Source organism: Sander lucioperca, chromosome 14 (genome assembly GCF_008315115.2).
Source record: "Sander lucioperca isolate FBNREF2018 chromosome 14, SLUC_FBN_1.2, whole genome shotgun sequence".
In the NCBI taxonomy this organism is placed as follows: Eukaryota; Metazoa; Chordata; class Actinopteri; order Perciformes; family Percidae; genus Sander; species Sander lucioperca.
The window spans coordinates 7,622,055-7,637,875 of record NC_050186.1 but is presented as its reverse complement, the minus strand read 5'-3'; the positions used below and the strand labels follow the sequence as shown (position 1 = coordinate 7,637,875).

Here is a 15,821-nt window from a genome sequence, read left to right as displayed (position 1 = left end):
ACAATCTGAAAGAGACTCGCGCCAATAACATCAAAGCTGATTGGCTGCAATATAAGCAGCATGTTGGTCTCATTTGTAGTCGTAATACAGCAAAATGATATTCGGACTAGCGAGTGAAGGAACGACAACACCACGGAATAAAAAAGAAAGGAGCATTAGAGGTAGCGTTGCATGGACGTAGGAAAATTAAGACCTGTTTAAAATGATGTAAGAACACATTATTTCAGCGAATTTAAGACTTTTAAAGGCCCCGCGGAAACCCTGGATAAGAGGTGACGTGAACGACTGGGGTGACTTACTGTTTTCTCGGACCAGACAAAACTCCAGGGTGCTCTGGCTCTCCAGGGTCGAGTCCAGGTCTACCGCCACGTTTGGCTCCGTCTGCTTCTCCAGTCGATACATGGGCCCTGTCGGACAACAGCAACACACCTTAGCTGCTTCAAACTTTTAGAGCTGGGTGAGGACAGCTCCTATTCCTGTTCATGGTGGCGAGTACAATGTTGTCACAGCTAACAGGAATGCTTATGAGAACTATATGGTTAGGTACAAACCATCCAACAAGCACTGTGTTAGAAGCATGCTGGCCATTACATGTTTATTGTATATTTTGTTCTCTACGGAAGCCAAGAGTGGGCGCCCTCTTTTTCTTTTTATATATCTTATCTTGTGCTAATGAGTTCATTATCGTTAGTTTACTGGATTTTGTCTGAAGGGGGCCCCACAGTGTCAGGGTTTGACTTGTGCTGATGGAAAAAAAAAATGACTGAAAAAAAATTAATTGGTACGTAATGGAAAGGAAAATCCTTAACAAAAGTATCATATCAACGACTAAGTGTTGTAGCCAGAGAAAAGCCAGAACAGCAGCACTGCATGACCGCAGACCGTCCTGCTAGAAAGACTGTGTGTGTGTGTTAGCGGGAGGAGGAAGGGTAAATACGGGAAATGATCAATACTCATCTAAATGGAAATCTAAATGGAAATGTGTGTGTGTGTATATGTGTGTGTGTGTGTGTGTGTGTGTGTGCTCATAACTTACCTTCTGGGACACATTTCAGACTAAAGACCAGTTAATTGGGGACAAAAGGCGTGTCCCCATTTGGGTAAAGTCTGATTTTTGGCTCAGTGGTTAAGGTTAGTGTATGTCTCCAGGAAATGAATGTAAGTCAATGTAATGGCCCTAAAAGTGGTACGTATGCATGCGTGCATGAGATCATGCCCATCTTTAATATATTGTTCCTGCTTTAGAAAAAGGAAAAGGATAACAGCTAGACTCCCCTTTAGACAACAATATGTAGACAGTATTTGGAAGGCAAATGCAACCTAACTTTTGTCTCACAGACACAGACTGATCGGTCTCAATTCAAACTCAAATAATCTTCAGTTTATATTGATATAAACTGTATATAGCGTACCAATGTGCTGAATGAGAGACAACCAACCAAACCAGAGACATATCCAGACATAATGTACTAAATCATTATTATATTAAAGGGAGAGGGGGGTAAATGATGCAGGTGTCTCTACCTGAGCCTTTCTGTGAGCCTTTCCTCTTCTTGAGTGCTTTCTGGAGAATTTCCTTCATGGTTACCTTCAGACTGTCCACAGGGATTAAAGAGAAACCACGAGCAGCATTTCTAAAATGGAAACAAGCAGAAAAGGATTCTGTAGATTTCTATTAATCATGCGGACAGACAAAAATGTAGTAAACATCACTCCACTAACACTGAAGACAACTGGCTGTTCTTCTTAATGGCTTCTTCAGTTCTGATTGAATCGACATGTATATATATTGCAATGTAAACATAGGTTTTGTAAAAGTCTGATAGGCTACAGGTTGTTGTTGTTTAATTCAGTCTAAAACAGTCTCTAGTTAGTAATAAACTTTGGACTTTAGAATGTTACTAAAAATGTTCTGAAAAACACAGACATATTACTATAGGGTCTAAAATAGTATTTAGGTTCGATACCCAGCCAATGATGCTGCATGTTACATATATTTAGAACTCAAACAAACATAGCGTGCATTATTAAATTCAATTTAATTATTAATTATTCAACTTCCTGATAGCAAATATTAATAATTTGTGATGAAACACCACAGAATATTCAGAATATCCTGGTGCGTGTCACAAACACAACATACACAGCAGTGCAGATGTGTGTGCAGGTGTACAGCATGCTGAATGTAACCACAGTCATGGGAAACATTAATATGACATACACATCCCAATGTTTTACCCCTCCCCCGATGGTTACACGCACAAACATGTTCCTTAATTCTTACATTCTGACAAACAGCGACTGTCTGGAGGCGAGGCCAGGGGAGGAGTATTTCTCCACCAAGGCCAGAGTGCTGAAACCAAACTTGTGGATGGGCTCGTTGGAGTCCAGCGGAGGGAAGTCTGTGTCCACCTCGCCGTCATCCTCAGCGATGTGGAGGCAGTAAGCGTTGACATTCTCACTGCGGAGACACAGCAGTGCAGAGAGAGACAGGAGAAGAGTGGTATATTCTATTATACTGGTGTTAAAGGGCGCCTATTACGTTTGTTTGGATTTTTAGAGTGAGAGTTTTTTGTGTTTGTAAAAAACACATTTCACACCAAATGGAGCTTTCTCTCCCACAGAGGTCCCAAACAGCCAGCCCTGTTTTTATATATGTGCTGCCCGTAGGTGCTGCCTGAGCAAGCACAGCCTGCCCAGCGGCTCGTTAAAATTTGGTTGACCAATCACAACAGAGTGGGCCAGCTAACCAATCAGAGCAGACTGGGCTTTTCAGGAAGGCGGGCCAAGAGCTCAGACAGAGTAGTGTTGGGACCGTCCAGGAGGCTCGTTGGAGATGAGCGTCGCCTCACCTGTAAAGCGGAAGAGAGCAGGCGGCAGCAGCCGTGGGTCTGACAGTTTCCAGCTGTTTCCAGCTGCCTTCAGGCTGAACAGGAAGTCACAGAAACACTCACATCCTGTTAGGTCCGATTCCAATTTAATAAAATGTAATCAGACCCATATATCAGCTTGTATGTAGTCTTTCCCTTAATAATAATCCTTAATAAACTAAACTAAAGTAGCTGTCCAAATGCTCCACATGCAACCTGTTGCTGATGCCAATAAACAATAATGAAGTTTTTTTATTGATCCCCAGGAGGGAAATTACAATTAGCTCACTCTGTTGTTAGTAGAGTTTAGATTCTCGGCCCGAGCCCAAGCCTGACCCGAGCCTGACACGACCTCGGCCTGTTATTTTCCGCCACTATCCTCGGGCCGGGCCCGATCAAGCAATTATTTTTTTTTTTTTTATCCATTACCTATTTAGCCTATTTGGGTGGGGAGAGAGCTATTCCATAATCAGAAATATTATAAATATGTATATATAAGCAATATAAAAGTAACAAATGTGTACAAAATTTAGGCTGCAGTTACAAAATGCAGCACTTCATGCGCGGAGTCTCCTCCTCTCGCACGCATCACACCAGGCCTGCTGGGCTGTATGGTGGAGCATCACACCAGGCCTGCTGGGCTGTATGGTGGAGCATCACACCGGGCCTGCTGGGCTGTATGGTGGAGCATCACACCGGGCCTGCTGGGCTATATGGTGGAGCATCACACCAGGCCTGCTGGGCTGTATGGTGTATCTTAAGTGCTACATGGAGCTTGAAGATGTAAAGAAAAAAAGAAAAACAGGAGAATTAACTTTGAGCAAGTGTGGAGGAAAGTCGGAGGTATGGAAGCAGTTTAAACAAGTCGTGGGCAGTGACAACAATATGTTGTTCATCATTGTTTCTTTTTTTTACGTTTCTTCATTCAGATCCACTTGTGATCCGTTCCATTCTAAACAAATAGCAGTTTACAGCTTCGTCCTTGTTGTATTATTCTAAACAGATTTCTCCAGTTCAAACAACTCTGAATTGTAGTTGAGAACGTCAGTTATAACGGCCCACGTATTAAAAAAGTGTCAGGTTTAAATCGGGCTCGGGCTCATAATTACAGTTAATGTGTCGGGCCGGGCCGGGCTCGGACGCAACGTGCTCGGGCTCGGGTAGGTTCGGGCTGGATTTTTTGGGCCGATCTAAGCTCTAGTTGTTAGAACACATTACACACAGGCCTGAAATACACACACATGCTCAGGTCCTATACATGCACAGATGGAGAGATGTCAGAGTGAGGGGGCTACGACTGCTGGACAGGCACCCTGAGCAGTTGGGGGGTTCTGTGCTTTGCTCAAGAGCACCTGGCAGTGCCCAGGATGTGAACTGGCACCTCTCCAGCTACCAGTCCACACTCCATACTCCGGTTCCCAATCCAACTCCCTAGAGACCTCTGCCACCCCACAACAGACTGGAGATGATCTGTTACTGATGATAATAATAATAATAATAATAATAATAATAATAATAATAATAATAATAATAATAACAGACTGGAGATGATCTGTTACTGATGATAATAATAACAGACTGGAGATGATCTGTTACTGATGATAATAATAATAATAATAATAATAATAATAATAATAATAATAATAATAATAATAACAGACTGGAGATGATCTGTTACTGATGATAATAATAACAGACTGGAGATGATCTGTTACTGATGATAATAATAATAATAATAATAATAATAATAATAATAACAGACTGGAGATGATCTGTTACTGATGATAATAATAACAGACTGGAGATGATCTGTTACTGATGATAATAATAACAGACTGGAGATGATCTGTTACTGATGATAATAATAATAACATACTGAGATAATAATAATAATGATAATAATAATAACAGACTGGAGATGATCTGTTACTGATGATAATAATAACAGACTGGAGATTGGAGATGATCTGTTACTGATGATAATAATAACAGACTGGAGATGATCTGTTACTGATGATAATAATAACAGACTGGAGATGATCTGTTACTGATGATAATAATAACAGACTGGAGATTGGAGATGATCTGTTACTGATGATAATAATAACAGACTGGAGATGATCTGTAATCTGATCAGATTGAGTCTCTCTGACCTCTAAACATCACCATCAGCCACACTACATGTGTTCTGTACAGAATAAGCCTTTAAATCAGACAAATAGCTAATTAAAATCCCTCCAATTCAAAAATAATAAAAAAGTTTATATAAAACTGAACCAATCAGCTGTTAGATCAGCTGAGAGCCAGGCGTTTCCCATCATGCCCTGGGTCTTGCAGTGGGTGGAGAGCAACTGCGGCGCCTGGCTCTATAACCTGCGGCCGCCTTGATCTCATGAGTTGTCCTTACCCATGTGTGCATGACGTCAGAGCGAGTCGGGATCAAGTCGGACACAGACCTACCCAGCATGCATTAGGCGCCAATCGCCAGTGATCCATTCTGCGCAGGCCGGGCTCATCTCCAACAAATCTTTTTTTGAACATCAAAGCATATAAACCTATTCTAGGAGACACCAAGAGTACAAATATGACCTGAAAAGGAGGATAATAGGGGCTCTTTAAAAAGTGTTTGTACTCACTTGAGTTTGGGTTCTCGCCCCTCGCTTGTGTACTGCCAACAGATGAGGCCGATGAGGTCGTGCACGCGGGCGTTGGCAATGGTCACCACTGTCATGGGATGGAGTTTCTCCTGAGCCATCTGCATCGAGAGGTAGACGTCGATCTTTTTTGTAGCTGTTGTGCCAATGTGGCCCTAAAAGACGAGGAGAGAGAGAAAAAGCCTGATTACAGAGAGCAAAGGGATCAACAGGGACAGCATATTCTACACTAAACTTTAGTTAGTAGTAAGGGGAGCTTCCTCACATACTGAACCAACAGTTAATTATTAATCAAATTTTAATCGCAATCACGATTTTGGCTTCCCATGATCAAAGTCGCGTGATCGAGTGATATTTAAAATGCGGCATTCCCTTCATAGAACGCTCCGTATGAAAGTTATTGGTTTTTTTTTTTTTTTTGCAAAGCCAATCTAGCGCTCCGTAAACCACTGTCTGATCACGTGCTTCCATGAGCCAATCAGAGCTGTTCCCTGCAGCACGCAGCTTAGTTTCTAGATGTAGACAGTCACAGAGGACAGAGTAACGTGAGGAACATTCCACAACAGATAGCAGTCAGTCATAAGGCTATAAACTCTTAACAAAGAGAACAAAAAAATGTCTAACGTAGCAGAGGGCAAGGCCGTGGGGCTTGTCCTGAGAATCAGATCGTCATCATCGTGTGGAAGCATTTTGGGTTCAAGGCAAGTGACACAAAACAAGAACAGGTCATGTGCCAAAGAGTGCCGTAAAGTTATGTTGGCGCCACAAAGCAACACGACGAACAGCTTTAACCACTTAAAAAAACACCATAAAGTTCAATACAATGAATGTATGAGGGCCAAGAAATGTGTTGCAAAGACTAATCATCCCACAACATCAACTCAGGCATCCATCCAACATGATCCCCTCGCGCAATTATTTTTCCAATGTGGCACTACCTGCGAGTAGGGGAATAGAGAACCAGCTTCCAGAAACCTGTAAACTAGTCTTTTCTGCATAGTTCTGCCTTGGAATGTTCTCATTTGGTTACATTCTGTTATGGAAGATTTGTTTTTTTTATTGGTTGTATATTTTGAGTTTTATTCACATCCATTATGCAGGTACAATGCAAGTTTATATTTTGCTTCCTAAAATATATTTACACAATGGAAAATGGAAAATAGTGCCCTGTTGAAGTTTTGCTACATTTTCTTTATTGTTTTTATTTATTTTTATGTATTCTTTAATGAGACACACTGAATTTTGGGGAATAAGAGGACCTATTTTATTTTGATGCACATATTTGTACATTAGCAGGAATGTAACACAATATGGATGTGAAAGTAGTTATAATTAGCCTATGTGACAATAACATTTGTTTTGGTTAAAATGAACAAATAATTGTGATAATCGTGATCTCAATATTGATCAAAATAATCGTGATTATCATTTTGGCCATAATCGTGCAGCCCTAGAGATGGGCATGAAAGGACACACAGGAAACGATTCTCAGCAGGCACAGGGCAGGGTGGAAGTGGGAGCTGCTCAAAGTCGTGTGTAGACGTGGGGTCGTCCATATGTACAGCTGAATGACAATAAAAGCTATCCACCTATCTGTCTGTGTGTGTGTGTGTGTGTTTGTGTGAAAACTATACATTAGCACAACATATACACAACCTATTTATTATTTATCTTGTTTTCATTATATTATTTTTTAATTATCATTATTAAGATCACATGTATCTGGATGGTAAGGAAATTGATGGAAATTTGCCTTCACTGTCACAATGTATGGTGTAAGGCTATGAATAGAAGTTGAGTGAAATGTACTAATCTTTAAATCACAACAGGTGTTTTTGCTTTCCTAAATCTACACTCCTGTGAGTATGCACTAGAAGGGTTTTCTGTATTGGATTCATTCAAATCAAATAGAGGAAAAATACAAAAGCAAAAGTCACCAAGCTGCCTATTTTTCCTTCTCTACAAAATGTTTCAAATGTTCTCTTTGCTACAGAATAATACGCTTATTTTTAAATTAGTTTCTTTTGAAGAAGATACTGGAAAACACAAAGTGTAAATATGGAGTAACTCACCTTGCCATCAAATTTGGAGTATTCATTGAAGGGGTTGTTGAGCTGCTGGGGACACTGCTCCAGGCGCAGGGACAGCGTGGATTTGCTACCGGTTGTCCGCGGCCTGTCTTTAAAGTCCCGTTTTTCAAACAGGGACCCCAGATCCTCCGCTGGACACAACACATGAGAGCAATAAACACTAGGTTAGGTACATACATTAACAGTGCTTACTTTCTCCTTACTGCAGGAACACATCCAGATAAATGGAAGAAATCCAAGTCTGGATGGAAAAACTGTTTAAATTTTGTGATCAAAACTAGTACCAAATAATAAGAGCACATGAGAAAACTTCAGCATATTTTATTACACAAGTCTACATGAAGGCATACAAGTAACACGTCCTTCACCAGGTGCATGTGTTCACCAGTTATCAGCAGTCCAACCTAAGGCTGAACTTAGACCTAAAATGATCCAGTTATACACAACAAAAGGTTGGGAACCACTGGAATTAGGTACTGATGCACAGATTTCAGCGCTTGTATTCAGAACAAAGTTATTCAAAAAATTCACTATGCACAGAAGCAATAATAAGTGAAACACAGGGTGTTGCTACAAATGTAGTAATAAGTCCAGCTGTGCTAGGGCTGGACAATATATCAATATAGGAGACTAGATATCGTCTTAAATTTTAGATATCATGATATGGCATTAGTGGTGTCTTTTCCTGGTTTTAAAGGCTGCATTACAGTAAAGTGATGTCACGTTCTTCTTCAACTTACCAGACTGTTCTACTGTAGCTGTTCTGTTATCTGCCTTTACCCACTTAGTCATTGTATCCACATTACTGATGATTATTAATCACAAATCTTATTGTGTAAATATTGTCTGAAAGCACCAATACAAGTCAACCCTTAAATATCACCGCAATTTCAACATCAATGTATTTGGTCAAGAATATTATATATGATTTCTCCATATCACCCAGCTCTAAGATGTGCTTTTTTTAATGACTTTAATACATGCATTTAAAAAAGGATAAGAAAGACTACCTGATTGGGAGGATGACCTCTCTTTCCATTGAACGTTTTTACATTTGATTTGGTTCTGCCGTTCTTTCCTTAACCTTTCAAGTCTTTGGGCTGAAAAGAAAAAACAACTTTTGAATTTCAGTCACAGGAAAATAAGCCAAAGTTGCTAAAAAATAGAAGGATTCATCCTTACATACAACACACACCGGTAACATTTCTGACAGTCACACACACACAAATATATGTACACCGACAAGAGCAAATCAAATGTGTATACTTTGAAAGCGTTTTTTGTTCATCCCTCTTATCTTACCAGCAGCCCCAGGTTTCTCGTGGCTGTCGTGATGGAGTCCTGATGAAACAGCCACCACAGGTCAGAACTCTATCTCAAAAAGGATTGCAGCTTTCTACCCACAGCCCAGAACCACGACCAGCACTCAAGAGAGCCACTCCCTCTATCACCAAAACCATATTTACCTTCCAATTAAAACACCTGATTGTACCTCACAATAGATTCACACTTTTTATTTGATTCAAACTCATTATACTCCTTTTTGTTGTTTTTTTACAAGGTGTCATATTACACCCCCACAGCCCAACACACGGTATTATAAGAAGACTGACCAAACCTTGAGATTTAAGGGTTAGCACAAGAACTTTAGGTGAAGAAGAATCTTATTAGATGTGTACATTAGCAGGAATGTAGCACAACATAGAAGTGATAGCAGTGCTCTGTTTATTTACATGTAAAAGTGCAATATGAATTCTTTGTCCCTAAAATCAATAAGTGTGATAAGAAATCATGATCTCAATATTGATTGAAATAATCAGGGTTATCATTTTGGCCATGAACTTGCTGCCCTACCACCACTTGGGACAAACGTGCAGAAACATGAGGCATTTTGATTGTGGTTATAGTTTATAGTTTTCCTTTCATTTTTGTAGTCTTGTGAACCTGGAGTGGTTGGTGTAGGTACACTGGGCCCTAAGAAAAGAGGCCTGGGGCCTGCCAATGGCCTAGTGATCTAAGGTGCATACCATGTTATTGTAATGAAAGGGAACAGTATGTAAGAAAGGTTCCCGGCTGGAATCCAACCTGGGAATGTTCTTGCGTATCATTCCCTTGCTTTCTCCTCACATTTCCTGTCTATCTCTTGTGTCAGACTATCAAATAAAGGCATAAGTTCCCAAACTTTCTCCTGTTGGAGAGAGTTCCAAAGTTCGGGAAAGCTACAACCTGAAAAGCACAATCTTCTTTTGTTGTGAGTCTGAAACAACCAACCAATCCTGATCAGAGGACCTCCGATTCCTACTGGGGATGTAGGGCTGCAGGAGCTCTTTAATGTAGGTAGGTGTCTGACCATGCAAGGCTCTAAACGTGATCACAGGAATTTAGAACTGGATTAAGAATTTGATGGGAACCTAATGCAAAGAAATCTAAATTTGTGTGCATAAGACCTTTTGGAGAACTTGGTCTAAAGCTTGGCAGCAGCATTTTGGACTACTTGTAAACAGGCCAGGGAAGTCTTGCTAAGGCAGGTGAAAAGGGAACTGCATTAGTCTTGATGGGAATAAAAAGCATAAATAATGACCTTCACCTCAGCTGGGGACAAAATGGACCTGAGTTTAGCAATGTTTATTTGTTGTAGAAACAGGAGCGAACCGAACAAAATATACTCAGGTCCATAGACAGACCTAGATTATGGAGGGTACATTTAACAGAAGATGAATAAAGAACCAAAGCTTTCTATCACCTTCGGGACAAAGCCAGCTGGGGCAGAAATATGAACTTCTGTTTTGTCAACATTTAGCTGTAGAAAGTTTTCTGCCATCCAATTTCTTTTTTTAGAACAGACACTTTAGTGACATTTTGAGACTGACAAAATGTATAAGTGAATTTTGTCTGCATAACAATGGTGATACATTTTAAATGTCCTCTTATCTGCCCGAGAGGAAGCAATGCAAACGAAATTGGACCCAAGGGGAACACCACAAGACAGAGACTCAGTTGATGAGACATAGTTATGATCCGTAACACTGAGAAAGTCCTGAGAGAACCCATCCAAAGCTGAACTACAGATACCTGCCCACTGCCTGAGCCTCTCAGTCCATACAGCGGTCCACAGGATCAGAAGCAACAATGAGATCTAGTACCAATACAGAACATTCTCCTGCATCACCATGCAAGAAACTGAGACTCTAAGAAGAGCTATTTCTGAGTACAACCAAAAAACCACACTGAAACTTGACAATAATACTAATCTAAGACAGCTGTAAACTGATTAGCAACTGCATTTTTATAACCTTGGTTATAAAAGGTTACTTAAAAATGAGCCTGTATTTCTGGGGAAAAGAGGGGTCAAGATTTGTTTCATCGATAAGTGGTCGCACAAACAGTCAAAGAGTTATTGATTATACAGGGCACACAAGGACCAAATTACATTTTTTACACTTAAAAACTCTCCAGGGTTGTTGGCCGCAAAGTACAAGGGGTGGATGTTTGCTCATCTGTCATTTATCCTAGCAGTGAAGACGGAGGGAAAGCTGTTGCACTTCCTAACGGAACAAAACATTGGTAGAGCAGGTGATGCAGGAGGGACAATGTTGCTGATGGCGTCAAACTGAATTTTGTGGTTACATCGATTGTTTGATACCGGTGGGTTAGAAAAGTATGTAACTCTTGCAACCTTAACCATGAAATCAATTATTAAGGAACAATCTGACATTGCCTACTTGATATACAAAGTATAATGCCACCCAACATGGAAATTAATCATTGTTAATGTGATCTGGACTACTCAGCTCATAGCAATTAACACCATTTACACAGTGAACTGCAATCTAACCCCATGCTTTTCCACTTGTGCTGCAACAGCCTTCCATAGCACTCAATTTGACACAAGCCTCACTAAACCACTGGCCCAGATTAGACACACAACCCCCGTCCAAACAACAGCAGAACAGGCTTTCTGGCGGCCCCTGCCATAGCGACAGGGCGGAGGTGTGCCTGACAGAAAGCCTGCCCTGCTAACCAGCCAGAGCCGGGAGATGAGCCTACCTGTGTTGGAGCGCCGACGGATGCCAAAGTCCCAGCTGGAGGTAATGTCCATGGACTGGGAGAGGTCACAGGCGTGGTTGTCTGTCACGCTGCTGTCCCCCTCGCTCAGGGAGGTGGACCCCGTTGACCCACAGCTGCTGCCAGGCACCAGAGCCAGCTGGCACTTCTCCAGATCCACATCCTGGTCTATTAGTACCATCTCACACATCCCTGTATCATCACTGGTCACATGAGACTGTCTGATGTGGGCCAGAATAATGGCTGGGTTGTCCAAGAAAGCCATTTCCTCCGTTATATAAAGTGGCTGATAGCTGTGGAGGTTTTCTCTGTGTCTCACCCTCCTGCCAGAGGATCTGTTCTCTTCCTTTCAGTCTCTCTCTGAGAGTATTAAACGAGTGGCTGATGACAAGTGCAGAGCAGCCATCTTTTCCATCTCCTTCTGTTGATTAATATCTCTGCTCGAAAGCAGGAACGCCACCCGTACCTGTTTGGAGCGAAATAACAGTTATTACATGGTGCAGGCAGGAAATGTTGAATTAAGTTATAGAGTGTGGATTTAGGCTTCTGCAGGGGCCTTTATGCAGCGCTTTAACCGTAGCCTACGTCAGTAGCCTGATGTTTATACTTGTGCCCTGGTTTCTGCATTGTTCTAGCGTATCTCTTTGAGAATATTATCATATATTTCTGGGTTCTCCTTCTCCATAAACAACATTAAGAGAATAGCAGGGCCGGTGTGTGTGTGTGTGTGCGTGGGTAGTGTGTGTAGAGAGTGAGAGAGTGATGGTGATTATCTTCAGAGTGAGTAGTGACTCTAGAGTCCTAGTGAGAGAACAGAAGTGTCTCCCCTGTTCTTTCTGACCACGGTGGGAAATCTGGAGCAGAAGAAGTTAACCCTCTCCTTGATTTCATGTTGTTGATGGAGAAGGAGAACCAGGAAATGAGTCAGGGGAAATGCAACGCTACCAAGCCACGGCCGAGCGGACCAATCACAGTTGTTGCGGTCAGCGTCGCCGCGACGTGTAGTGACATTTTTTCAGAGGATTCACATCAGGCTGCGGCGTAGGGTCCCTATCTACACGTACCTACGTACGTAGCCACGGCGTCAATTTAACGCACAAGCATGAATTGGCCTTGAGCCTAATCTTTAAAAATAATGTATTAACATTTCATAGGCTACTGGTATAAAGCTCAATTAGCTATGGTGGGGCACAACTTCAGTTTGGCATGTTCCAAACATGTAGTGGGGACCTGTCATACAACAATTCTTTTTTATGTTGAAGGAAAGACCATTTCTGTGACCATCCGACATTCACATTCATTGGTCTGTGATGTCATCAGGGTTATCTCAGCTAAGGCTTGGGTGCTACAAATTTGAACAGGAGCCAGGTTGGCAGTTTGATCCCCGACTCCACCTGTCCATGTGTCGGTATGTGGGGGAGTGAATGAGAAGCAACAATAGTAAAATGCTTTTATGAAAGCGCTATATAAATGCAGTCCATGTACAATTTACAAACCCTGCTGCTTCTTGCTTTTTATTCTGTCTCCCCCTCACTGCAAGGGTGTGCAATACTAAATCACTGTAGTACTTCTTATTGGATAGTATATTTTACAGTACATTTACAGTACAATACTTGATTGAAACCCAACCAAAATCAAGCCAAGGAATAAATAACACTATGGTGGTCAAGAGCTTATTTAAAAATCAGAAGTTTCTTCGATGCATACACCATGTAGTCTGCAAAAAACAGAAGTAAAGCAGAGCCCGATGAAGACTAAGCTCCACAGATTTATGATTCGTCCAATGCGGGTAACACAGCCATATGAACAGTCAGCCTAGGGTCTACATGTATAATATAGGCCCTTTAAACATTACAGTGTAAATATGCAATGTTTGTGACTTGGAAGGAGTAGACTGTTCTTCATACACCCAGTTACTTTATAAATCATCTGCCATTCAACAGGTCACATCAACAACACACCAGATAATGTCAATGACTAGGCCCATGCAGGTATTTTGGACATGCTTGGTGCCACTCAAAAGTCAAACACCGATGGGATTTAGTGATGTCAAAATATTCACATTTTGTCAATGACTCCTGGACACTTGTATTGACCTGTAAACAAACGGCCTCTTATAAAAGAATTACTGTGACTGTCCTGAGTATTGACAGTGTTAACACAAAGCTGTTGGTAATTTCCACACGGAGATGATGAGAGCCGGGAGCAGAACAAGCCAGTCCGACGGACGGAGTCCCATTACATTACATTCAGAAACCTTAGCCTGGCTGTGTAGTGTTAAAAGATAACTCACTCCAGCGGTAGGACTTCATCTAAAGTTAGCAAACAAGCTACACCAGATGACAGCAACATATTGCTACAATCATATCTAATAGTTGCCATTGTGTGCGGGCCTTTATTTAATCTTTAAGAGCCAGTTCCTACAATACCTCCTACTGATGCTAACAGCAGCTGCTAATGCTAGGCTGCAGTCAAGTCAAGTCGAGTTTGGTCAGCTTCTCTAAAAGAAGAAGTGGTTTATCATTTGTACCAATGCCTAGTGATATTAACCTGATTAAGTAGCGTTAGCTAGTCTGGTGTTAGCCGGTGAAACGTTAGCTCTTGTGAACCTCGCTAACTTCACGTTACTACACATTAGCTAACGTTAGCTAAGTTTCCCTTGGTATTCAGGCTGTGAAAAGATGTAATCACGAATGTCAGTGCAAATGACATTGGTTGTATCTACCGTTAGTTGGCTCTCAGCTTGTGAAGGCTAATATCTCTGGAGCTTTCTTTGGTTAACGTTAGCTGCTATCACAGCTGCTAACTCTGTAAACGTTGGTTCATGACGGCGTCCCACCTTTAGAAGTCACATCCGATAAGGGAAAGAAATGTCCACATTGCCCGCTTTATCCATGCTTACTCCCAGTATTGACAGTAACGCTCCCCATTAGTAAAACGGCACAGTAGCAAAATCATAACACAACTGGTACCCATAGACAGCATATGTGAGCTGCTGCTGAGGAGCAGTCTTAGCTACTTTCTCCTTCTTGTCTCATTCATGGCGGTTCGCAAACCACCGTGTTAAACTGTACAGCGCCTCCTACTGTACCGGAGTGTGTAACACCAGGCTTCATACACTTCAGCTTACATTCTTAGATTACATTTTTTTAAATTATGATCAACTAGAAAACTAAAAAGTGCCTCTCTAAGTTTTTTCATTAATTCCCTTTAATTTTGAAGTCTGAATTCATAAATCTTATCACGCAAGATGTTCCTCTCCAAATCAAATTTGCCACACCTCATAATTAGATTAGATAGACTTTTATTGATCCCAAATTGGGAAATTATAGCGCTACTGCAGCAAAATATCAGACACAGAACACACATACAGAATATACAAGAAATAATAAATAGGATGGAATACAAGAACAACTATTTAAAACTGAAGATCAAAAATACAAAGGAAAGAATGTACAAACATGTATACAAATTGGGAATAAAAATCTACAACTACGTAAATAGTATTTATAAAGATGTAAGTAAAACCTATGTTTGTAGCACTTTTTGTGATGTATATGAGTCGTATCTAACACTCAGTGATTTAGTGTTGGTAGTTGTACTGCAGAACATCTCCAGCATTCAGCTGGTAACAACAGACTGGTAGAACATCTCCAACATTCTTACCAGACCACTCCACAAAGTTGTCAACCAGCACTCTGTACTCTCCCTCCTGTCCATCCCTTATACACCCAACAACTGCAGAGTCATCAGAGAACTTCTGAAGGTGACATGACTCTGAGTTGTACTGGAAGTCAGAGGTGTATAAGGTGAATAGAAAAGGAGACAGCACAGTCCCCCGTGGAGACCCTGTACCACTCACCACCACATCAGATAGAACACGGTCCAGATGGACAAACTATGGTCTGCCTGTCAGGTAGTCAGTAGTCTATATCCTTTACGTTCCACTTCCGGGATTGCTCTGTGAAAATCCGCCGGATTTCACTCATTTAGGCCAGATGTCCGTTGCCTTGGGCTTCCTTTGTGTTTGCATTTTAAACTCTGGTCTACTTGTGAGGACTATGGTTAACTGCTCCTCAGATCTCTGACAGCTAGCTAGACTATCTGTCCAATCTGAGTTTTCTGTTGCACGACTAAAACTA

At 41.3% G+C, this 15,821-nt stretch overlaps 1 protein-coding gene across 5 annotated transcripts in view; it reads right to left on the bottom strand.

Moving 5' to 3' along the window:
• Positions 1 to 14,755, bottom strand: part of mapkap1 (MAPK associated protein 1) — a 23,261-nt gene extending 8,506 nt beyond the window's left edge. For 3 of the 5 annotated variants that reach the window (XM_035991471.1, XM_031282518.2, XM_031282537.2), the window contains exons 1-9: positions 14,519 to 14,755; positions 11,662 to 12,145; positions 8,917 to 8,955; positions 8,625 to 8,714; positions 7,597 to 7,745; positions 5,507 to 5,679; positions 2,285 to 2,461; positions 1,525 to 1,634; positions 300 to 407 (exon numbers count right to left, since the gene is read on the bottom strand). In XM_035991471.1, coding sequence (XP_035847364.1) covers positions 300 to 407; positions 1,525 to 1,634; positions 2,285 to 2,461; positions 5,507 to 5,679; positions 7,597 to 7,745; positions 8,625 to 8,714; positions 8,917 to 8,955; positions 11,662 to 11,944 — 1,129 coding nt within the window. In that variant the 5' untranslated portion in view covers positions 11,945 to 12,145; positions 14,519 to 14,755. The remainder of the gene's footprint in view (positions 1 to 299; positions 408 to 1,524; positions 1,635 to 2,284; positions 2,462 to 5,506; positions 5,680 to 7,596; positions 7,746 to 8,624; positions 8,715 to 8,916; positions 8,956 to 11,661; positions 12,146 to 14,518) is intronic. The other 2 variants (XM_035991473.1, XM_031282555.2) reach the window with 1 other exon arrangement.
• Positions 14,756 to 15,821: the final 1,066 nt, after the last annotated feature.